Raw genomic sequence first — 26667 nt, 5'->3', positions numbered from 1 at the left:
CTGCTCATTTACACATATTTGCACTAGCTGAATAAGAGCTAGCATGAGTATAAATAGTGTAGCCATGGTAGCATATTTAGCTGCAGCAGAGGCCCGGCTTAGCTGTGCCAAGTACAATCCTGTCTTAAACTGGTGGGGGTGTTCTCTGCATAGCTAAGCTGTGTTTCTGCTGTGGTTACCCATGCTACTGAGGTAAATTCTTTTTTCCAAATCCTTCTTTCCAAAGGTAAGGAATTCAGTTTTTTCAGTGTTCATTTCTTACATTCATTCATATGAAGGGGAAAAATGAAAGTTTATATTCCTATTACATTTTATTGTACAGTTATAAACATGACTGGAAAATTTCTAATTCAATATGAAGCCGACATGCACTACAAGACTCTGAGATAAGACACTGCAAATTTCATGCAGTATGTAGTGTGTGTGAATATGATTTGAATAAGTGAATAGCATACTGTATTAGGAATCCACTTTCATACATGTATCTTCAAAAATGTAAAAAAGATTTTTCATTGTTTGGTTTGATCTGTGCCTTGCAACATTGTCCTGCCTGATTTGTGCAGTCTTTTCAAGTACAGCTTGCTGGCTTGCTTTACAAATCATTAATGCGTATTACATATTACAAAACAAAATAATTGCTTATCGTTTTTATTGGTCCAGCTGACAAAATGATTTAAGTTTGTTTTAACCCACACAAAGATCAATGGGTCAAAGACCCAAATTTATAAAACTACATGTTTGAATAGTTTTTGACATTCCTAATAATAACAATAACGTATGTGACCAATCACAGCTAATCAACATAACTCTGATTTCAACTTCTTAGTGTCATAGTCACAGTCAACTGATAGTGATTCATCTATCCATCAAGAAAACAGATAGCAGAAAGCCTCACGAAATAATCTGAGTAATTTCAAGAAGCAAAAATATGTGAAGAGATTTCAATCTTTTTTGGGTTGTTTCCTGAGCAGAAAAATAGCCTATATTTGTTAAATGAATTATTCATTCATTTCTGGTACAAATGTATGAAGAGGCTCTTAAAAGAACAACAGTGGGTGTACATTTTCTCCAGTCCTCCTGTGTCTGTGTGACTGGTGTGGGTCCAGTGTGGACTGTGTGTGGGGCGAGGAAAGGTCATCAGAATGCTGGACATCCACAGGAAACACCCAGGATCCCAGCCAATCACAGAGGGAACTCCTCTGTGTTTCCCACAGTACAAATGGCAAAACAGCTGAATCCTGGCTGTGCTGCCATAGGATAGCCGCTGTCAGTTGTTGACTATAAAAGACTTTGAAGTTAGCTTCTTCCTAAATTAGTTCCAAACCAGTCACCTCTGTTGCTGCTGTTTATCTGCAGGCTTGGGTTAACCAAGACCCTATCTACACTTACCTCCAGTATTTGGTGGCAGTCGACGGGAGTTAAGCAAGCTACACAAAAAACTTGTGTAACTCCCGTCAACTTCTGGGCTCCTCTTCTTCACACCATCTTCACTGCAGTGTGCCGATGGAAACCGCGTTCCCGTCGACGCAGCACTATGCCACTTGTGAAGGTGGTCTTAGTAAGTCGATTTCTGGATCGACTGAGCGGGTCTTCACTGGCTGCTCAGTCGATCCAGAGAAATCGATCTGATGGCAGTGACTTTGCCGCCGTCAGTGTAGCCGTAGCCTAAGACAGTGTGTCAGTTCACACTGAGAACATTATCTTGGCAATGGGGCGGGGGAAAGAAGCAAATCTATTTTTTTGTAACCAAAGCATATGTTCTGCCAAAAAACAACAAAAATTGCAGAAAAACTAATAATTTTGGAATCTTCAGTTTGCATGTGCTCATAATAGGACAATGTAGTTGCTTTCCATAAAGTGTCCTTTAATATTAAGGTATGTTGGGAGTAGATAAAATGTGTAATTTTCTTCAGTAAGTATCATTGGCAAATTGTGCATTTTCATCCATATGGAATGGACTTACTTTGGGGGGAAGAAATCGTTGTACTAGGCTTGTCTCCATGGGAAGACATGGGAAGGTTCTACTTGTAAAACTAAGGTGTGAATTTGTAGTTATGTTGGTATAACACTGCACGTACACACTCTTATTCTGATAGAAATGACTTTTGGGGGGGGTGTTGCTTAAACCCCATCTCAAGTAACATAAGAAACTGAAAAGTCACATTTATATTGCAAGAAGAGAGCCTACAAAGGGAGTTATACTGCTATAGCTACACTGGTAAAACTTTGCCATGTAGAGAAGGTCTTGGACAATTTTTCCTGAGTAAGGATTGAGTAAGAACTGTAGGGCTTGGCCTTATTTGCATCTGCGTGAAGTAACTTTTAAAATCACAGTATTGAAAGACAGTTTTTACTGTACCCAATCTTACCAGTCCACATCATGAATAAACAACCTATAAATTTCCAAGTTCTAAACTGAAACAGTTTTGAGTTATATGGAAGCTCCACAAATGTCCCTTATCCCACAAAAAACCCTCCCCCCTTCTATACATTTAAAACCAGTCAAACTGATTTAAACCAAATTCAGGTTTTAAAAAAGGGCTGCCTACCTGGCATGTTGTTTGCCATGTTTCACCCTGCAGCAAATTTTACAGCTGAGTTATAAACCCCTGGAAAATTGAGTTTATATTAGAAACTATGACAAGAGTATGAAGTACTATGGTGCTGGCTAGTATTGCTTTAATCCCAATGAGTGGTGTACAATGTGATAAATTGTGACAGACCTCATGAAGTCGAAAATGTGAAATTTCAGAAACTGACTTGGATTAATAGAGAAGGCACTAAGAAAAGAAATGAGTCTTGCATGCTTAAGTGTTTCAGATTAATACAAAATGCAAACCAAATTTCAGGCTCTTGATGATGGCTATGAACTTTCTTATTTTAAACAAATAATGGTAGATCACACTGGTAACTATTGCACAAGGTATCATCATTGATATAAATGTTTTGGTCTTTTGAGGGTGAAGGAACCAGGAATTATTCAGTAGAAGTAATCAAATGTAATATTTTCTTTTGAGCAATAGAATGTTTGTATTTTTGTAACCTTTGTGAAAAATTTAGTACAGCATTATTTAATCGTACTTTGTTTGGTTCTTGCTGTATTACGTTATACATAGTGTTTGTTTCTCTTTACTGAATTCCAATTTCTACTTCATAATACAGATGAAATAAATCTTCACTTCAGTCCATAACTGCTCTATTTAGTTAAGTGCCACCCAAAAACGTTCATTATTGCTAATAATGTTTCTTCCCCTTTTTTTTATTGGCCATTCCTTGGTTCATCTTGTTGTCATCCTCTATAGCCACCTATTCACAACATTGTGATGATCCTTGCTTACCACCTGGTAAAGACATTCTGCCTGCAGTATTCTACATAAGTGTGTGTGTCTATGTGTGGCCTGCTTATCTAATAAAATGAAGCATGGGCAATAGCTGACTATCAGCAAGCATAACACCACTTGTTTGCTAACACTTAAATCTAGCTGACTGCAATGTTTAAAGTTAACTACAGTAGAATCCTTTTAATTATCACATCCTGGTCAAAATAGATATGTCACTTTAAGATATTGTCCCAATCAACAGATTCTCAGGAATCTCTGATATGCTGAGAGATGTTCACTTTTACTCCATGAATGGCTTCAAAAATAAGCATTGTCCAAATAATTAGCACTATTTTAAAGTATTTTAAAATCTATGTCCATAGCAGTCATAGTAGACAAAGTAAAACATGAACAAGAAAGTCCATACAGAAAGAAGTTTATGATCAGTTGATAACTTTAAAGTATTATGCAAAAGCATGTGGCTAATACATGACATGACATTTAAGCAGATTTTGAACAATTAGAACCTGATCCAATCCCAATGAAGTCAATGGAAGTTATTTTGTAGAATTAAGTCTAAACATATACATATAGTGATCTTTGTGTGAGCCAAATCAGTGGTAGATGAAGTTGTGTAGCACTTTGTAGGATTATTTTTCATCTATTTTCAATTTCTGGAAAGTATCCCAATTATACTATTTAGTAGGGAATTTAAGTGTATTTTACTGTAATATAACTAATTTTTTTGGATGAAAATGCCTCTGTCTACATTTAGTTGAGGTTTTCATTATATACTTGAGCTGAGCCTTTTTATAGTTACTGTGCAATGGTGGTAGGAAAGGCAAATAATTTAACCATAATAACTGTTAATTTCATATTTACATTTTAAATACCTATAAACAGGCATGTATGGGAAATGGAGGGTCTGAGTTTCCTCTTCCAGAAGGTTTATATCAGTGTAACTCATTGATACATACTGGAGTTTATTCTGGCTCACACTGGTGTAAGTGTGAGGAAAATTAGGCCTCTAGAATACCAAAGTGATCCATAAGGAATCCTGAGTTGAATGGATTCTGGTGTTAGTGTTGGGAGACGAGGGGTATGTCTAATCTACTATATAAAAAGGGTTTATTTGATATATTTTCTTTTGGTCTTCAGAAGCAGTAGAAATACATAGTAGATGCTGAAGTTAAAGTTCCCTTCAAAGACAATTAGCAGTTTGGAGATCCTAAGGCAATATGTAAACTCTGAAGTCAAAGTACAGTACTTTCTGACATGTACATATGTTTCACTCAAACTAGGTTATGTTTTATGAGCACTTAAACTAATGTGAGGCTTTATATTTTATCAAACATGACAGAAAATCTAAGTCTTCATAGCCTGTACCTTGTCATTATCAATGAATTGGATTATATCTCATAAATAAATCAATCTTTACACCAGATAGCTACCCATATTTGTACAGTGATTTAAAACTGCATTCAATATTTTATTGTCATCACAAGTAATTGAATTAAAAACACAATTGGTAAACAAATCCATTAAAATAGGTTAAAATATGACCGACTTCAGACCTTGTATTAGCATTGTTATAAAGACTAGAATAATAACTGAAGTAGGAAGTAATTTAGTAACTTGTGCAGACAAGTCACTTAGTACCTTTTGTGTGCTTTACAGCAATAAATAGTAATACCAACTTTAAAATCCAGCCAAATATGCTCATCACTACTGCAAATCAGATCATACACTTCTCTCATGCATTGAAAAATCACTATTACAGAATTTAGTATCAGTTCAGATAAAAAATAAGGTTTTAACTGTTCTCAAAGGCTTGTCTGAAATATTTGACGCAGTTGAAATTAATTCAACACTTTCAGGTACAGCATTTTCTGACCAAAGAATATATAGAAAAGATATTGAGGGACTTTTAAAAGTCCAGTGTTTTGTTGATTTCCGAGAGCAAAACAATTTTCATCAACTTCAAAGCATCATCATGGAAGCTTCATCATATAGTTTGGCATGAGCTATTAATTACCCTAAAAGACATACATACAATTTTCAAATCAGTGGGAACAGAAATTGTGAGCCAAAGAGAATTCAGACTTCAGTAAATGTGTTGGTTCCTATGGGTAAAAACAGTAATTCTTGGTCTTGCGTTTTGGACCAAATTGCAATTCTAAACGCTGATGCCAGAAGGCTACAAACAAAGAATTATAGTAATCCAGTTTGGATGTAATAAGCATGAAAACCAGTTTCCAAATCTATGGGGGGCTCAGCAGGATTTAATCCTTGCAACACTTCTTAGAGGATAAAACAAGCTATTTTAACCACGTTTTAAATGTGTTTATCAAACAAAATTCAAGCAAATTCCCAAATTTCTTGTAGATGTATAAAATAGGTATCAAAAACCCTCCTAGAGAATTCAGTTGGGTTTTGGTTAGATAAGGTTTTACTGCTAAGTAGTGTATAAAATCCTTCCATTTGACTGGGATTTAGCTTCAGTCATCTGGAAGTTATCCAGCTTTAAACATCTGCAAAACAATTTTGCAAGTGAGAAACTGCCTGATTAGGGTCAGATTGAGGGAAGATAGGTGAAACTGGCTATTATTGTCATAGCATGGAGATGTAGTTACCAGTAGTACTAAGCTTTCAATGAATTGAAAGACAGCCTTTACACAGTAGAAACAATAAACAGACAAATGCTGTGGTTCACTGCTGTTTGAGATCCCAATCTTACAGCCACTAAGGTACAAAAGTAACTTACACATGTGAGTAGCGCTACTGAGCTCTGATTACTCATGTGCATAAAGTTACTCACAGGGGTAAGTGTTGCATGATGAGGACCTAACAGGTCAAGAATTAAAAAAGAACTTAACATAAAACAAAAGTCACTAAGGTGTGTTTTTTCAAATTGAAACAGCAGTAAATGTCAATAAAAACAAGCCTCTACACAACTAATTGTATGTTCTTTTCAAACAAAGTTCAGCTACAGTACACGGTTTGTTAACCCCCTTCCCCCCACACACTAAACTGTTGCAAAACAGTTGTTCCGGTATGAAATTATCTCAGCAAAAAATGTCAGTTGTATTTTTGGCTCAGTTTGTAAAGTGTTCATCATCTCAACAAAATGCCAGATTTCAAAGCATGCATCTCCCTAAGCAGCCCTCCAATCCTGTAAAGGCACCATGCAAATGAAATTCAAGGCAATCACACTGGCTATTCTCAGTACTTCCTCAAATCATGGTAAGTCTAGCAGCTGACCTGAATCTAGAGGATGATGCCTTCAAATTCACTCTGCCACCCCCTCAGCTATTAAACTGGCTTCCTTTAAGGGATAAGAGAGGCCCATGTTTTGGACCCTATCTGAGATAACCAAGAAAGTGACCCTCCATAAAATGGAGAAATGTTCATGCTGTCTAATGATATTGGCCAAGATTTTTTAAACTGGATGCCTGAAGTTAAGCTTCTAAATCCATATTTAACCACCTAAATAAGTTAATTTTTTCAAGTGCTGAGCACCAAGCAGCTTCCATCAAGGTCACTGGACATTATGTATCCTGTAGAGAGTCATGTAGCATAGGTTTAAAGCATGAGTATATTCTGTGCGTGGCCAAAGAGGGAAAAGTCCCCAAGTGATACGCAGGGGGGAAAAGTCCCCAAGTTAGTGTACTCGGATATATTCTAATAAATATCAACATATTCTCTCTTGCTAGACAAAAAAAAAAAAAAAAAAAAAGAAAGAAAGAAAAAGAAAAAAGCGTGCTCTAAATAATATCAAAATAACAAGCTTAAAGTGTTTTGAGAGCTTGTGTTTTGTCAGTCACACTCCGGAATGCAAGGAACACACTAATCCACTGAAAACAAACAATTTTTCACATGTTCTTGAGGCAAACAGCACCTTTATCTCTGTTTAATTTACCCTGGATTGCTCTTCCTTTCCTTACTTCATATGTATTTTATCCTAATAGGAAAACACCAACCTGCTATTGGCAAAGTTCTGGAGAAAGCTGGGAACAAGGATTTGATCAGTAATTTCTTTACACTTCATGCATATCTGGCATGGTATTTTAAACATATTAAGATGCGTAATTACTGCTAAAACTGCTTTTGAATGGGGAATTTTGCTTTTGGTCACTTAAAAATTTTAGTTAATTTTTACAGCATTATATACCTGGTCTCAGTTATGCTCTAACCTTTCTACATAACTGTGGCAGTGCAAATTGTTTACTCACTTGAAGTCTCTTTTATACTGCCCCACTCTTACAAAGTGGTCTCATTGTAAATAACAATAAGTCCCCAGAAGTTTAATTACATTTCAGTGGCTGCTTTATTTGGAGGCAGGTTGGTGTTTAATTTTTGATTGTCTAGTATATGCGTTAAACCACTGAGAGGGATGTTTGTGATGATTCTTTTGAAAAATCTCTGGGCCTTGATGGATGGGGCAGATGCAAGCAATTTTGTAAGCAAAGTAAATGCTTTGTGGTATTGTATACTCCTAAAATACAGTAATATAATGTAACTTAGATATATATCCAAATATACTTTATCTAAATACTTCTCAAACCCAAAAGCCTTTTTACACATTGTTCATAGGCAGACTCAAAATTATAGAAAGCTGTCCTGGTCTTCTATGCAGTATAGAGTGTTTTTAGATTAATTCATTGATAATAAGATAAATATAATAGGGAAGAAAGCTACCTTATTTATGCATCAAATAGTTATTTTCCTTATTCATTTTATTTGTAGCACTTATAGAACATAATTGTTCAGATTGTTGCCAGCAATGAGGTTGCTTTAAAGCCTGCACTCTGCCTATATTTGTAAATGAAATTTTCATGAAAGTCTGCTTTTGATTGCAGTAAGGTTTGTCCTTGTGAATCGCGAACAATGCAGTTAGAAACAGCGGTAAACAGATTTTTATTTCATTTAATTTGGCTTATGAAAATACATAATAAAACTGTAATTCTTTTAAAAAGCAGGTGGTGGTAACCAGGGATAGGGTGCCTACTCTTTTTACAATGGCAGTCCATTGCAATGCTTCTTTTGAACTCAATAAGAGCAGGATTCTATTATACAATTCCATTTCAAATGAGCATAAAAATCCTTGACATAATTTAACTTTTACTGTCTTAGGTAAAATATATTACATAGTCTCCACTAGTGCCAGATTGATAAGGGGAATCTTTCAGTCTATCTATTACTTTGAAGTAAGGAGGACAGTAGCTTGGACTGGATTTCTGACAATTTAAATTGGACTATGGCTACATTCCTAATGAAAAAATGTATTTTAGCATAAAACACTACTCTTAAACAATACTTTTATATAGATCTTAAGATAATGTAGGTTTGTTGGAGAGACTAAGACGGTGGAAAGATCTATAAGAGGCTGAAAAGTTCTGAAACATATCAAAAGGACAATTGTGGGTAAAGAAAAAGAAAGTTGGTGAAAGCTTAATTGGATGCACATATTAAAAATATTCTTTTTATCCATGTATGATTCCCTTCATTCGAATGCATATGGCAAGGGGGAGTGCTTCACATCTTCATAAAGCGACATTGATAGAGCTAGCCCTGAGCGTGTGTGTGTGTGTGTCTATATATGTATGTACCACGGACATTTGGGACTTTCACTCTCCCCTTCATTTTGATCTCCATTTTTTCATTCCTGCTTTAGCCTAGCCTGCCACCAAGATGCAGCAATTTCCTAGACCAGGTTTACAATAGTGCAGGATCCTTGTGGAGATGTATGGAGGAAGAAGTGGAGACAAATGGAGCATTGAGTCAGGCAGAGTAGCAGGTGGAAGCACAGCACACGGCTGATTGCTGTTGATCAGCAGACTGCCAATTAGTGCTGGATTTCTACACTTTAGAGGCAGGTTATGGATGTGGGAATGGGAAGAAGATAAAAATTTGTATGGCATGGAGGGGGTGTCTGTGTCAGGGCGAGGCATTGGAAAAGACAGTCTGAGGAGCAAACATGTTAGGTCCAGATCTAAATTTAGTCTAATCCATTAAAGCCCCAGAAGGGAGTGTGAAAGTTGTGGTAACAAGCTGAGTTATCCGCCAGGCCCTGAGCCACTCCAATAATTGCAGGTATTGTCTGAAAGTGTTGATAACATAACTCTTCAGAGGAAAGAGAGCTATGCTTTAAGCTCTTGCGCAATACCAAATTAACATTCACAAGCTTAGTTTCTGGTGAACAAATTGGAATAATTAGTACTGTGTATGAACAAATAAGGCAGAATAATTTTAACCCCCAGAAAAATATCTTTTCAAACACTTTCTGTTTTAAACTATGCACTCAGGAAGTTCTGTTAACAAGCTCAGCAAAGCCCCACTGAGAATCATACATGAAACCATGGAAGAATCCACTGATTGGCTTTATGGCTTTATTTCTTTACTGTCTGACATCGCCTCGACTGATGATGATGACAGTGATGAAGGTATTTGCTATGTAAAGACTTGTGTAATTGCACTAACTAATGTTTTGCATGCTTTATGTTGACTGGCTTAATTTTTAACCTCACAGTTAAAAAAGTCAGGAAAAGTGAAAAGTGAATGCCCCTGCTAATAATGCATCAGCTGACTACTAAAGTCAATAAATTTCTTAGGCAATTACAGAAAGATGTACGAAGTAAATGTTATTTGTAGTGTGCCTTAAAGTAAAGAGTGCTAATTCATGCAAGACTTCAGTCACAACAGAGGCATATACCCAGATGATGTTTCAGAGAATGGCAGCAGCTATTCTACAGTGTTTCTCTATATCCTATAAGAATGGAAGGATCTAGAAAATAAAATAACTAAATATACAGGCAAAACAATAAGAAATCTAAGACCACAGTTTTATTTGATATTTGGACAGTAGGGGGAAGTCTTGTTGGAAAAAACACTAACTGGACTGAAGGGAAGTTTGGATAACAAATCTCAATAATTTAAAATTATGGTCTTGGAACTGCTACTAATATGCATCATCTGATGGAGCTGTCAGATAAGTAAACTAAACAGCGACCAGCTAGTCTATTTGTACGGCTTTTGAAACAACCATCTATTTTTAACAGATACTCAATTCAATTGCATGTGCGTGTGATGTGGTAACAGGTGCACAAGCACTTCGTGTTATGTTTATCATCTTGTACGCGTATATGCAGTTAGGATGTAGCATTCCATCATAAAAAAAAACAATTAAAACCCAACAGGAACTTAAATTGAATCTTTCATCTACTGTATTCATAAACTAGAAGTATCACTTAATTTCTGCTACTGCAAGATGTCTGCATGGGCTTTCATATTAGTATTGTGTACAAATATTAACAGATATTAATATTATCTGTGGCTTTATGACTTGGGGACCCTATTCTGATATGTGATTTACAACCACCATAAAACCATGTTGTTGAGAAATAGAATAGGTGAAATGTGTTTTCCTTGTCTAGCTTTTTGAAATTGTGCTGCTGATCAAAAACCATGCAATAAGAAACATTTTTAAAAATGAGAGTGGATGGAGACAGAGTGTACAAATCTATCTGAGGGTGGGAAAGATCATAAAATGATCAGTCCTATACCAATTCTTATATAGAAAATGAAATCCCTGAAATTGCAAGGTTCTGAATGCCTCCTGGGAGGACCTTCACAACCCCAGCTCCATTGATACTACTCAGAGTGGAGCACAGCCAGCACCTCTCAAGAATCCCAGGAGATATTCAAAATCTCACAGTATTAGGCCCTAAGAGTCTGGTGTATGGGTCAGCTTGGTATTGGAAACATCCACTCCTAGCACTTGAGGCTGTACCAAACTCTTCATTGCAATGCTTAAAGCCATGTCACAAGAGGAAGGCACAACATCAGACTTTGGCAACCGACTGTTCCTGCTCCCACTGAAGTCAATGGGACTTTTGCCATTGACATCACTGAAAGCATTAGTGGGTTTCTTTTCTTGCTAAACTTTGTAAGACGTGTTCCTTGGGAATTAAAAACTGGACCATTACTTTGTGGCCAATGAAAATGAAATCCCTGTCCCCATTTCTAAAATATGGTATTTTAGGTATATAACTAAGCAAATTCCACCTACATGTCAGTATCTGGTCACATGTTTAATTATAAGTTCTGGAACTTTTTTTGGTGCCTACAATGCATTTAACATATCTGTCCTACTCCCTATAACGCCCACATGGAAACAAAAGTGTGGGTATAAGTCTAACATCTCAGAATAGAGTTCTTGTTACTCAGCCTGTTAAGTATAAAGTTTGAATGCATTTAAAAATGAAAATAAACTACCATGGAGAAAAATATTGGCAGTGCTACCAGTTATCTGATTGTTGTGTTCTTTCCGTCTTGGTTTAGGTGAAGTGGAACCTCCATTGAAAAAAAAAGGTTGGTTGTTTTCATTGTTATAAATTACACATGCTATTAATATAGTAAAGATGTATTGGTAAGAAACTACTGTGTCTATACCACTGGCTCTGTCGCTAATTACTTGTCATTCTACTAACTATGTATGCTGTATGTAAATTGAAATTGTTAGGAATGTCAAATTATAATATATTTTGAAGAGTTGTTTGCTGCTGTGCAATGTGTTTAGGAGAAGTCTTAATTGTTTCATTATCCTGTGCATCTAAAAATGCTTATCATAAACCAACAGCACTATTATAGTATTATTATATGTGTGTTCTCTATCTATTGACTTATATTAATGTCAATTTGTGTTACATACATGCTTGGGAAGAATAGACACCTGGTAGGAAGCAGCTGTGGAATATAAAAGTTTTCATCTCTTGCTCTGTTTTTATAGTAAAAGCTTAAAATAAGGACTATCTCTGTATACTTCAGAAAATAACTTACATAGTTACCATTGGATTTTTATAGAAGCAAGTCGAATTGTAATATAAATCTTTCTAAATGTTGCCATGTAGAAACACTAAACTTAAGTTCAGCTTCTGTTAACAATATACCGGGTCTTCCAATATCCTTTCTTTAGAGTTAATAGGTTATAGAGCCCCTCATTTCTAATTTACTGTTCAAACTGAGCCCAGTTTGGTGGTAATAATAAAAGTTGTAACCACCAGTTGATTTTTCGGTGATCTACATAATATGAGTTTAGTTATCTATCAAATTTCCAATGGATAAATGTCTATATCAGAGAAACTATCACCACCACATTAAGGGTACAACCCAGCTTTCTCTGAATTATCTGGAGTTGGATTAAGCCCTTAATAGCACAGTTTTGGCAGTGTTAGCAGAGAGGTCAAGAATTCACTCAGCATGGAAAATAGGACCATCTACTCTCCCTTATGAATGATCTCTTCATGTCAAGAGTGTGGCAAACTGATAGGCAATGTGGGAGAACTTGCTCTCCTGTTACCTATGCTTTATGTGTGGTATTTTCAAAAGTGCTCCGCATTGGACATACTCAGTTCTCATTGAAACCACTGGGAAGTATTCCACTGATTTTAACTGAAGCAGTTAGGCCACTGACACACAGCACTACTTATCCTTCAACTTATATGATCATAGCACAACCACCAAGGTTCATTACCTCAGATGAAGAACAGCTGATTGACGCTGAACCCCAGCAAGACAGAGGTAGCGCTGGTGGGTGCAGGAAAGCATTCTGAAGTGTTTGCAAGCCATCATGCAATCTGCTTTGGCTGAAGGGACATATTCACAATTAGTCAATTCAGTCCATAGTTTAGGAATGCTCCTGGATTGCTCACTGACACTAAGCTTTTAGCTAGCAGCATCCACAAACAATATTTTTTACCATCTCTGGCTGGTTAGGAGACTCTGTCCCAGTCAGGTGGATCTTGACCTGGCCTTTATTACATACCCCTTTGTCACCTCCTGTCTGGACTACAGCAATATAATATACCCGGGCCCAAAGCCACAAGCCCTTAAACACCAACCAGTGCAGAATGCTGCAGCACATCTCCTCAGCAACACAGGGTACCAAGAGTACATCATATCTGTCTCTACTCTCTGCACTGGCTTCCCACAGAATATGGAGTCAAGTTCAAGGTCTCGGTCCTTATCTTCAAGGTGCTCAATGACCTGGGCCCAGCATTTCTGAAAGATTTGCCAATAGCTCTGGGATGAAGACAATGGCATTATGGAACTTCCTACCATAACTATCAAGCTCATTTGAACAGGAGACAAAACATTCTTGGGAGCTGATCTGAGACTGTGGAATGAACTTCCCCAGAAACTAAGTACCACCAGAAATCTTACTGCCTTCTGCTGCAAGTGCAAGATGTGTTTCTTTGACCTGCCTTCTGTAACATAAACACATAGTAGCATGTACATTTATAAACAAAATTCCCAAACTTTAGCAAAACAAAACACTGCAATGCACACATTGCTCTCCCCCTGGGGAGAGGATGAGATAGAGGATGAACCAGATGTGATGGATTTTAATCATGTTGCTTAATTCATTAGAATAGGGTGCTCAGATATTGTGGTGATGAGAGCAGTGTCAGAACCAGAATAGAATAGAATGTTGAGCTCTTTTGAAAAGTCCATCATACCTGTTTTGTGAATAAGGAGAATGGAATCATAGAAGTATAGGACTGGAAGGGACCTCAGTAGGTCATCTAGTCCAGTCCCCTGCACTCAAGTCAGGACTACATAATAACTAGATGATTCCTGACAGGTGTTTGTCTAACCTGTTCTTAAGAACCTCCAATGCTGGAGATTTCACAACCTTCCTAGGCAATTTATTCCACTGCTTAAATACCCTTGCAATTAGGAATTTTTTCCTACTGTCCAATCTGAACTTCCCTTGCTGCAATTTAAGCCCGTGATTTCTTGTCCTGTCCTCAGAGGTTAATGAAAACAATGTTTGGACCTCCTGCTTGTTGCAACTTTTTATGTACTTGAAAACTGTTATCATGTCTCACCTCAGTCTTCTCTTCTCCAGACTAAACAAACCCATTTTTTTCAATCTTTCCGCATAGGTCATGGTTTTTTAGACCTTTAATCATTTTTAATGCTGTTCTCTGGACTTTCTCCAATTTGTCCACATCTTTCCTGAAGTGTGGTGCCTAGAACTGGTCACAGTACTTCAGTTGAGGCCTTATCAGTGCAGAGTAGAGTGAAATAATTATTTCTTGTCTCTTGCTTATAACGCTCTTGTTAATACATCCCAGAATGCTATTTGCTTTTTTTGCAACAGTGTTATTCATATTTAGTTTGTGATCCACTATAAACCCCAGACCCCTTTCTGCAGTACTCCTTCCTAGGCAGTCATTTCCCATTTTGTATGTGTGCAATTGATTGTTTCTTCCTAAATGGAGTACAGTACTTTGCATTTGTCCTTATTGAATTTCATCCTATGTACTTCAGACCATTTCTCCAGTTTGTCCAGATCATTTTCTATTTTAATCCTCTCCTTCAAAGCACTTGCAACCCCTCCTAGATTGGTATTGTCCGCAAACTGTGTAAGTTTACTCTCTCTATGCCATTATCTAAATAATTTATGAAGACATTGAACAGAACCGGACCCAGGACTGATTCCTGCAGGACCCCACTTGATATGTCCTTCCAGCTTGACTCTGAACCACTGATAACTACCCTCTAGGAATGGTTTTCAACCAGTTATGTACCCACCTTATAACAGCTCCCTCTAGGATGTATTTCCCTACTTTGTTTATGAGAAGGTCACGCGAGACAGTATCAAAAGCCTTATTAAAGTCAAGATATATTACACATACTGTTCCCCCCCCCCCAATCCTCACAGCTTGTTACCTTGTCAAAGAGCGCTATTAGATTCGTTTGACAAATCTGTGTTCACTGTTACTTATCACTGTATTATCTTCTAGGTGTTTGCAAATTAATTGTTAAATTATTTGCTCCACTATCTTTCCAGGTACTGAAGTTAAACTGACTGGTCTGTAATTTCCCAGGTTGTCCATAGTCTCTTTTTTATAGATTGGCACTATGTTTGCCCTCTTCCAGTCCTTTGGAATCTGGCCTGTCCTCCATGAGTTTTTGAAGATAATCGCTAATGGCTCAGATATCTCCTCAGTCAGCTATTTGAGTATTCTTCAGTTGTCAGGTCTATCAGCCAATGTATTTTGTGAGCACTAACAGTCTGCACAAAATTCCCACTATCTTGGAAGTACCATAATTACATGCACACTAAAAGTTAGTTGATACCACAATACGGAGTTATTTACTGAGACGATGTTCAAGGGAATGGTAAGGACATCATGGTAATGATATGGGAAGAAGAAAGGAAGAATAATAATGATAATTATGAGCCTGAAGAAAGCAAAGATAACCTTGCCAGGGATGCAAATTGCAGACAAAGATAATAGGGATACAAATAATGACAATGAAGGTGGTACATGTAACAGGGCTAATATTGGTGTCAGTGGCCACTAGAAAGGATGAAAATTCTTATCACAGTACGTTCTTCACCAAAATTAATTTTGTCATCCCCAATATTATCACTGATATTTGTCTTTAATCACTGGAAAAGACTGAACAGTTTATATTGTGCAGAAAAAATATTTGTAACCATCAAGGGACATGGTGAAAAAAATATTCTGTAAAGGGCTTTGCAGTGTTTAGCAATGTGTACTCAGAGCATGCTAAAATTGCTCAGCATTTCCATGAAAACTATTCAAAAGTCTAATAATGGCTTTTAACAGACAATATGTTTTAGCTTTCATTTTCTAAATCAATGGTTATAGTTGATGATGTTGATTTATGTTTCAGGGTTAGTAAAACATTTAAGGACAAATCAATTTATTTGACAGCTATATATTTAATTTTTTATGTGCTTCTTTTCTAAAATGTCTTGTTTTAACAGGAGAGCTTTATTAGTCATATCTTTTATGCTTCTGCTTTTGCAGTCTAAGCTCGGTATCACAATCTGTTTATATGAGGATATTTATTGATGGAAGTGAATTGAGACTGATAATCTTTTGAAATGTGCGGTTTTGGGTTGGGGGAGAAAATGTCCCGAAAACTAGAAGTAACATTTTATTGGAAATGAATCCAAATTAAAAGTGCAGAAGTTTTAGCACCAGAGCTTATGGTAATAGTCAAAGCATACTACTAGCAATGTTATTACTGTACATGTACAGTATTCTGGGACTGTAAAATAAAATAATAGTTTATTGAAATAGTTAATTGAAAGTTAATTTTCTAATACATTGATCAGTGATATTATGTAAAATTAATATTTTCACATATGAAAGTTATTCTCAATCTTTTGAATTTAGGGTGTGATCCAAAGCCCATTGAAATCAATAAGCCTTAGATCAGGATTTATTTTACAGTTCACAGTTCAGGCTTGTTCAAACTTTGTTTTTTTAACTTAACCTTCTTCCTTTGTTTTAGTTGAAATTCAGCCTCTGACCAAAAAAAAAGGTAAGTGAATTTCAAAGCAATCTTAGTTTTAATTAAAAAAAAGACATGTTTAATGATAAATGGAGTTAGAAATAGCTAGGTAAGTAAAGCATTGACATGGCAGCGAATGCTGGACACTGACTAAATATTACTTAGTAAGTTTTTATTGGTGTAACAAATGTTGATGTACATAAAAACAGAACAAACTTGGGCTTTCTGAAACGCACAGAAGTACTCAGATATACTGCAGTGATGGAGGCTACATATGCACCTAGACAGGCACATGAATGCCAGCGTTGTCATATAGAAGCCTGAAACTATTGTTCTTGTGCAGACACAAACCGTGTCTTTCTAAAAATTAAATCTCCTTCCCCTTAGTACATTACAAAATTGAAATTTTAGATAGCAAATAGAGGAAAATTGCAATACCTTTCTGTTTAATATTACTCTTTGGGGTATGATAAACATGTGATTTCCCAGTTTGTAGAACCTCAAAGTCTAGGCAGTGGTTTATCTGGAGAAGAAGAAAAGATACTGTATAATCTGTGTAGAGATTTCCACCCTCCATGTTCCCTAGATATGTTGCTTTTTCACAGCAGTGAAACAAGAAACATCAGAACTTTTTGCAGCAAATTGTGAGGAACTTGCCTAAATATTCTGATAAATAAAGCTCATTGACAACCAGCTTAGTTGGAATTCTCCAAATTCAAATGAGTTAATGAAATAATATGCTTTTTGGGGATAGTGGTAAAGAAGAATACTGGTAGATTAAAAACAAACTAGAGAACTCTCCTAGTAATGATGTGCTGTGTGGGGGCAATCTGTCTGCCCATACACAATGAATTGCAAGATCAGAGCCAAAAGTGCAATATATAAATACCAATAGGTGAGTGAAAGTACTATGTCATTAGATTGTTGTGACTAGTTACTTTTCCTAACAAGATTTGAAAGCAGACATTTTGCATGTTTCAATTTTTTTTCAAAATTCTTCACATATCTATAACTGATAGTTAACCATACTCTTTTGTCTTTCCCTCTTCTAAGAGCTTATCAACACTAAAAAAAAATTTTAAATTGCTGCTTAACTATAATAGTTAAATTGGCAATCCCCTCCTGCACTGTGGACTCATTTATATGCAATAAAAGTGCTCTATCAATATAGCTTTTTCCATTTCAGGAAGCAAAACAATCTATACCAATATAAGGCACCTTTATGACAGTATAAATTCATCCATATTAGAGCTTATGTTGGTAAAGCTTCACACCATAATCAGCTTACTTATCGTGGTATAACTTTTCTAGTGTAGACTTTTGAGATTAGGACATAAGTTTTTAAATCACATAGGCACTTTTTAAAATGTTACCCAATAACTCATCTGGAAGCATGTTGAGGATAGGCAGGTATCCTATTCATGTTCCAGAAATAGTTAGGCCAGAAAACAAAAATATTTCTAAATCAAAATGTCCTCCTTCAAGTACAAATAGGCTGGTCAAGCAAATATTGGAATAGCATCAATGCAACCTGAAAAAGTATGGGCCCTTATTGAATTTGCCTATCTGGCTGTTGTTTGTGATCTGGGAAATTAGTTACTGAATTCACTCATCCTTAGAGTATATACTTATTTGCATCTTTAGTGCTTTTAAAGTTCAGCTGACTTGTCTTTTATATCTCCATATGGCAATGTTCATTTTTCTGTATCTAAGTTGTTGTTACCCAGCTCTGTACAGTGTACTCTGTTTCTCTCTAAGCGTCATCTCACTATAAAGTGTTTTGTGAATCTTTTTGTGTAAGGAACAATTTTTTTTTTAAAAATGCCAAAAACACAACAAACTCCTTCACCAGATAGTTTTTTATTTGATTTTTAGAATCAATTTCTATTATTAATGTTCTCTTGACAGTCCCAGCTTACTTTTTATACTGATTAATACAGCAATAGTATATCCACTATAAGGGAAACACTTTAGAATGTGAAGAAAATATTTTTCACATTATCTAGAGAAAACACAACTATCTATTCCTTGGGCAAGAGTGAATTTTCAATTCCACGTTTTTTGTTTTTTTTTTCTCTTTGTAACTTGGGTTGATGTGACAGGGCAGTCCAATCCAGAGTCCTGACCACATGTGGTCATTAAAGATCCCTGGTTAGAAGTGTTAGCATTTGGGATTTCAGGGCCTTTAGCTTCCCTCAAGTGTAGGGTGTCACAGTCCAAATGACACTGCTGGAGCTCTTTTAATTTGTGCTCCTGCCCCAGCAGAGTGTAGCTGAGCTTGTTGCTTTTAAAGAAGGAAGAGGAAGATGTGAGTCTGATCTCTGTCTTGGGAGGGGCCCATCAGGCTCCAGTTGGAATGAAGAGAGCCTGACAATCAGACTTGGTGGGTGGGAGATAAGGCATGAAGAAATGCTTACTTTCCACAAGAATAATAGGCGCTTCCTTCCACTCAAAATCCTCTTGCAGGAGGTCCTGGGATCCTGTATTTTTTCTACAGAGTAAACCCAGTGGCCCTTCCTCACCTCTTCCTCTTGATTTCAGGGGTAGGGGAGGTAGCAAGCAATCTCTTCTCTTAATCTCCAGATCTGAATACCCCAGAATGTACAGCATAAATAGGGACTCTATTCTGCACATCAGGCTCTAAGAATGAGGTAAGTGCATCCAATTGCAGTGGTGATTACAGTGCCTATTGGACTTTCCAGCTGAGTAGCTGACCAAAAACAAGGACCTTGCCAGATTTCCATACGCTTATTGATTATCTAGCGAGGATGAGACACAATAATACTCTGGAGGGTATTTGGTAGAAAATTATTAGAGTAGGCCAAATGCTCTTGCTGTTTTCAAAAGACAGACTTGGGAACTGTTCTTCAGACTTGGTTTGTTTTTTAAATAGCATAGAGTATTGAATGGATTTATAATAGAAGAGCAGTCCTTAATGGTAACAAAGTTTAGCAGCTTTTTTTATAGCACACACATTGTTTTGCCTCAATCAGAGGAAGATTTTTTTTCGTCTGCACTAGAGTAAACAATAGAAACCCAGCTCTGATGCTTAACTGAAGTCCTCCCCCCCAGTTTTTTCCCTCGTTTACAATATTGTAAAGAAGGTGAGGCTGACATTTCTAAAGCCTTAACCTCACCAGAAATTCTCTCAAAAGAGACTGTTAGACAGAATATGTTAGATGCAATTAACCACAGACAGTAATAAAAAAGCCTTTTTATTTTTAGGTTCATTACAAAACCTATAATTTGTAATAACTTGTCCAATCACTCTTTGATGTGCTAGCATTCTTTTAAAAAGAAAAATAAAACACTCTAAATGAACTTAACTTCCTCTGGGAAAAATGTAACTAAATTTTGGTAGGGCCCAAGTCTCCATCTCTGACTCATGAATTCTTCATTTGAGAGACATGGTACAAAATTCCAATCTCTACCTGAATTTTATTCCTCATCCCTCCCTCTCCTGTTTCACACAGGCTCAGAGTTTATTAGTGTTAGAATATCAGGAAAGTGTTGAAAGCATGTCAAGCTTTGCATTGCATTGGCCATGTTGACCTGGGTCCCAGAAAAAGAGATTTGTATATTTCTGAGAGGAAAAAAATCTGTATTTAAAAAACTAATTGAGGTTAAGAGATCTAGAATCCTCCCATTTCTCACTACTTTATCCTTTCAAAGTCCTCAATCACTGTGATGCTCCTCCATGAGAGGAAGGCTACATGTAGCTTGCTGGAGCTAATCATGTCTGCTTGAACATTTCCCAGAAGGGATTACTCAAGTCAGAGACAATGTAAAACGCTGCCTCCCCTTTGGTGAAAAATTGTATATTAGAGCTGATCAGAAGATTTTTTTTCCTGCTGAAAAATAAAAAAATGAAATATTTGGGCCAAAAAACAAAATAGTTTTGCAAATGCTACTGTGGTGTCTCAAGCTCCATTCCCCACTTGTGGCCAGGTTCCCTAGTTCGCCTACATATCCCATGATGCACCATGGTCTCACTTGATGAGGGGAGGCGGTACATCATAATGAACTACAACTCCCATGAGTGATATAGCCTAATCTAACTATTGAGTTTCTGGGCATTCTATTTTTCAATGTAAAATCAATATTTTCCATGGAAAGCAGACACTTTGAAAAACTGCATTTAGTCAAAACCCCAATTTTTCATGAAAACTGTTTACAATGGAAGATTTTGACCAACCCTACTATATCTATAACTATAAAATATATACACACACACACATTAAATGTCCAGGCACATCATGACCATGGTAAAAAATCAATGCCAATGTTCAGTTACATAAAAATAAAATTCTGTTTTAATAAATAAAAACAGTAATATATTGCTCACCTCGCCTCAATATCCAAGAATAAAACATTTTATTTTGTAGCAGAAAGAATATTATTTGAGTCATAGCAGATGGAAAAAGACATATATTTCATTGATCCCAAAGCAGTAAAATATAAATAGAGATGGTTGTATCAAATTTAGTTTTAGTTTGTTTGTAGATGTTCAGAAGTTGTGTGGGAATGGGGATACATTATGCCTCTCTCCACAAGCTGGAAAATTTGACTATTATTGAAATATCACCCCATGATCAAAACACTTATTAGGTTGGTGGTAGGGGTGCTGCTAGTTGGGGCTGGTTCACATTTATCGCACAATTTGGCAGCAGTCGATGTGAGTTACGCAAACTACGCAAACTGACGTCGACTGCTCAGCTTCCCTTCTGCGTGCTGTTCTCACTGCACTGAGCCATTGGCTCAGTGCTACGCTACTTGAGGGGGTGGACTTACTCAGTCGACTTCCTGATTGATTGAGCAGGTCTCACTGACCGCTCAATTGATCAAGAAAGATCGATCTGGCGGCGATGATTTTGCCGCTGTCAATCTGAACATAGCCTGAGTTTGTGTTAATGTTTTTACCATTGATATCTTGGGTAGAGCTCTACCAATGCTAGTAGATTACTTATAATTTGTGGAGCCAGATCCTAATCTGTGCTAAATTTGTTTTGCCCTGCTTCCACAGCACAAAGCAGACTTAATTCTGGTTTCAGTGGCCATCTGAAGATTCGCTTAAGGTATAGAGTAGTACAAAGCCTCCCTGTCTGGCTCTATACCACTCAATGTAGTAAACTATATCAAGGGAAGGATGTATAGCTGGAACACTACTGCATTCTGACTATCTCCAGCTGCCAAAATAGCCCTTTAAAACTTTGGCCATAAATTAGAGCAGGTGTGAGGCAACTTCAACCTAATCTTGGCAGCTTCAAAGATCAGCAGAGCATAAAAGATACAGCGTCTTTTAACGTCTTCACCACCAACTTCCTGTCCAGTCCTGATGGCTGGGCCTGTAGGGTAGATGCAACCCCAGAGTTAATTCTCACAGACAGAAATATTTGCCATTTATTTTTCGTATTCTAGCTGCTATAAAGACTTGGGTATTTTGTATGGACTGTGGCTGCATGAAACGGTAACGTTTTGTTGGGAATGAGTCTATTGTACAGATTCCTTCCCCACCCTCACCCCCTACTAAAAATAGCTATCACCCTAACCAGCCTCTTCCACCTAGAGTAGAGCTAGACCACAACTGTACAGCTCGGAATGTCTCCTAAGGAGACTAACAAGAGGAGAATTGACTAAAATTTTCTATAACAATGTTTAGGAAAAAGTTAAAAATAACCCCCCTCTGGCCTTCTGAAGCTCCAAACCCAGATCATTCCAGCTCATGTCTAGCTATTGATTTATATCCCCACCAACTCTCCAGAATAATCATGCACCTGTAGCCAGTTAGTCTAGATGAAGCAGCAGGGATATAGTCCAGCTTAGTTGTGGGTAGCAGCTGTAGGGCTTCCGGCAGCTGGGGGCAGAATTATTAATCCGTATCTTGCCAGGCACTTTGGGTGGGGTCCATTCATGTTTTCACATATGACCATTTTTGAGAAAGTAAAGGTTTTAAACACTCAAAGGTCCAGAGTCACAAAGGTGTTTGGGCCTCTAACTTCTATTGATTTTAGTGGAAGTTAGAAGCCTAAACACTTTTGTGGATCTGGGCCAAAATATTTAGCATCACTGCCTGTTTTTGTTTGGTTTTTTATAGCAAAAGGGGGTGGGAGAAAAGGGGGAGGAAGAATGAAGAACAAAGAACACAGTCTGAAACCAGGATCAGTTGGCATAGTTTACTCAGCAAAAGATACATAAAAATATAACCCCTTAAAATCAAGCCAATTAGAACTGATGAAATTTAAAACAATTGTGATATTAAACCCCCAATTCACCCTTACTGTGATTATCTAATATTAAAGCAGAGAAGGTGGCTAAGGGACCAGAGTAGGCTTCAGAGGATCAGGGTTCAGTCACCAGCTCTGATGTCGCTTTCCATGGGTGACCATGGGTAAGTCATTGAATCATAAAGCTTCCTTTATGGAAATGGGAACAATAATATTTCCTTTCAGGTTCTTCTGGGTTTTTTTGTTTTTGTTTATATTGTAAGCTCTTTGGAGAAGAGACAGTCTGTTACTATGTGCATGTACAGAGCCTAGCGCAGTGTGGCCCTGACCTCGGTTTGGCGCTTTAGGTGCTACCATAATGCAAGTTATTCAAACCGAATACTTATTAACAGCGAGCAGCCAAAGAAGAGCACAGTAAAATAAGCAGACTGAAAATGAACCACTGTATTTGCTGATGGAGGTGTAAAAACCACCTCCTGTCTTGTCATGAAGGGGCTATGCATCCTTATTCATACTAATGTGAGGCTGAACTGTGCTGAGAGTGCGCCACTGGTGTAAAGTGCTTCAGGAAACTATAATTTACTTCTCTTTTCCCATCCCCCCTCCTTCTAGTGCTTGGTCTTTGTAATGCACAGGGAGAGCAGGGCTGGTGTTAGACACTGTAAACTCTTGATAAAGAAAATTAACATGGTAAAGGCTGGGGGCGGGAGAAAGAGAAGAAGAGCTTACAAAACTGCTTGTTCAGCAGGGATTTTCAATCAAGCTGCAGAAAGCGACAGGCTTAGCCCATGTAAGACTGACTGTCAGCAGACTATCAGGCTTTTTTTGGGTCAACAACATACAGCTGTGAGACCTGCTAACAATATAGTGAATATATCTCCTGTCAGAGTTGGAAAATGGTTGGTGAGCAGGCTGCCAGCTTTTCTTCTTGGAGGCATTTAAAACAATTATACTATATACAATTATATCTTCTGTATATCCTCAGAACACTAGATAAGTCAAGCAGTGCCCACATTTTAGGAAATAAACTCTTTGTCCCATCTAAACAGAAGCAACATTGGGAAAAGGATAATTTTTTTCAGCCTGCTTGATAACTAGAAAAGCTTAACAGTGAAATATATCTTTTAAAATACATACTCCTTGGCAATAATTTAATAAATGGTGCTGCCATCTCATAAAGAATCAGGATGGTTGCCTTGGTAACAAAGATTATCCTTTCTGCTACTTGAGCCTGTCATTTTTCTAAACATGAATTCATAATATTTAGGATTTATTAACAGTTTGTCATATTGATAGAGATGAATTGTGTGCTTTAAACTGGCCATGTAAGTCTTCTATGATATTACGGCCACTTTGTCAACTCAGCAATAAGATATGATGTGATTACTAGAAAATTAAAGCTATTTGTCATAAAGGATAAGAACAGCGTATCAAAACTGCATAGAAAAAATCCTCAATAGAAAAATCTAATGTTTCCCTATTTTAAATATTTGGAGTTAGTTAGCTGTTACCATTTTATGGCTTGTAAATTAATCAAATTCAGTCAACATAGAAACTTTTATTTGTTTCTGCTGGTAACATTTCACTTGTAATGTGCAGAAATAATGTATTTTAGATTGTCATTTTTTTTGCTGTCGCCAACAGCATACAGAGATTAGGAAAAAATCCTAGTGAAAGCAAATTTTGCAAGTTCAGTGTGTATTTTATATTTTATTAGTATACAGGTTCAGTCTCTTTAAGGACTGTGTGTGATGTGTTGTGTCAAAGTGGTGTTGTAGGTTAGATAATCCATTCAGAAATATTGGATGTTGCAGGGGAGGAGCTATCCCTGTTATTTAGTTTGTTCAGAAATACTCTTGTCAGATTGAATTTGCCCCCAATATGTCCTGGAGCCAATATAGATTATCTGCTGTAGCTACCTGCCTTCCATTAGGTATAGAAACATTTATGAACTAAATTACTATGTGATCCACTAAAACCACTACAAGAGGAAAACAAGGACCGTATCTGAAATACAAGGATTTCCTCAGATTTTGACAGGGGCTCAGGGAGAAGGGGTAGCCACTGTATTTGAATAATTTGAAGTCAATGGAGCTATGATAGTTTACACCAGCTGAGGCTCTCCTATGAGTCTCCAAATGTTTGAGGCTCTGTGCATAATTCTGCTAGTAGCATACGGTTTATTAGTCAATGAACCAGATTCAGAAGTGATATGTGAAGCTATGTAAAGTTTGCTCTCCTTACACATCTCTAGATGTATATATACATACTGGCTCAGATCTACAAAGAGACTTAGGCACCTGTGGCCCAGTTTTAGGCACCACTGTAATCCACAAACTCCCCACTCAGCTGCTCCTAGCCCTGTGGGTGTCTAAACTCACCTGGCACCTAAATTTGTGCTGTATGTTCCCTGGGCATATAATTCCTACCTCTGGGCATGTGAACTGATGCTTCACTCTTAGCATCCAGATGCCTATCTCATGCCTAAGTCTCAGAGCAACCACAAACTGGGGGGAAAGAGGCATTCATCCACCTATCTTTGCTGTTGGGCCCCGGTGGGTAGGCTTGCTCAGAGGTTGCCTAACTCCACACAAAATGGCCAGGGTGAGGAAGGGACCTCCCTTAACCTCAGCCTAGTGGTTAGGGCAGTGGTTCCTAAACTTTTTGGTAAGGTGACCACCAACTTTGTTTCATCTCTTTTTGTGAACTACCATTACATATATGAATCCTCCACAACCCTAATCCTATCCTGCTGTGGAGGGAAGGCCCCGAGTAGAGGTGGGGAGGGGGCGTTGGAGAGCAACCCTGATGTACTTCCCATCCTGCAGGGCTGGACCTGGCTCCCCATTCTAGGCATTGAGACCTGGCATACAGGGTCACAGTGCCACTCAGATTTGGCTTGGCCACCTCTGCCTCATGATAGAGGAGGTGGCTGGGCTAAACCTGAATGGTACCAGGCCCTGTGCATAAGGTCACAAGCGTTAGAGTGTGAAGCCAGGCCCAGCCACCGCTGCAGGGTGGAATTGCTCTCCAACTGTCCCCCTCCTCCCAGAGCCTCCCCTCTGCATTGGGCTGGGAGAAGTATGTTTGCATAGGCCAGGGCACAGCAATGTATTAATCCAGCAATCCTATTTGAACTTTCCTGTGACCCACTGGTGAGTCAAGGCCTAATGTTTGGGAAACACTGAGTTAGGGTACTCTCCTGGGATGTGGAGACACTGGTTCAATTCCTCCTTTTGCTTGATGAGGAGAGAGGATTTGGATAGAGGTCTGCCGCCTCCCAGGTAAGTGCCTTAACCACTGGGTTACAGAGTGTTCTCACACTTTCTGGGGCTCAATTAATATTTAATTAAAGTGGAGAGGTTTCAAGAAGAGAGGCAGAGGTCCACATCAGAGTATCCCATAGTTTAGTGCAGTGTATCTCAACCTTTTTGTGCTGGTGACCCCCTTTGGACTTAAAAAATATTGTGACCCTTCCTATACTAAGACTTGAAAAATTGCGACCCTTATCTTCAACATCATTAAGTAAGTTATGAATAATACTGGCCCACCAGCATTAATAAACTATTATTTCAAACCTAAGCAAATAAGTGAAGACAAGAGAAATTATTTGTGTGCCCGATCAAAGTTTATTTTTACACAGAAACAACTATATATTCACTTTTTATAAATAACAAGTTTTACAGAGTCCTTTAATGAGACACTTCTGCTTGTTTTGTACTAGCTAATTTTTTTATGGTGGGTTGAATTGAAGAAACACTCAGCAGCAGGTCATTCTCCACAGA

General features: G+C 37.5%; 1 protein-coding gene across 10 annotated transcripts in view; it reads left to right on the top strand.

The window, feature by feature from the left end:
- TRDN (triadin) overlaps window positions 1-26667 on the top strand; it is a 301086-nt gene that overhangs the window by 76245 nt on the left and 198174 nt on the right. For 7 of the 10 annotated variants that reach the window (XM_067546684.1, XM_067546689.1, XM_067546688.1 and 4 more), the window contains exons 3-6: window positions 3303-3344; window positions 9626-9763; window positions 11661-11690; window positions 16659-16688. In XM_067546684.1, coding sequence (XP_067402785.1) covers window positions 3303-3344; window positions 9626-9763; window positions 11661-11690; window positions 16659-16688 — 240 coding nt within the window. The remainder of the gene's footprint in view (window positions 1-3302; window positions 3345-9625; window positions 9764-11660; window positions 11691-16658; window positions 16689-26667) is intronic. The other 3 variants (XM_067546686.1, XM_067546690.1, XM_067546692.1) reach the window with 3 other exon arrangements.

Source organism: Emydura macquarii, unplaced genomic scaffold (genome assembly GCF_026122565.2).
Source record: "Emydura macquarii macquarii isolate MOO-44397 ecotype Brisbane River unplaced genomic scaffold, CSIRO-AGI_Emac_v2 contig_1146, whole genome shotgun sequence".
In the NCBI taxonomy this organism is placed as follows: Eukaryota; Metazoa; Chordata; order Testudines; family Chelidae; genus Emydura; species Emydura macquarii.
This window is presented reverse-complemented; position numbering and strand designations above follow the sequence as displayed.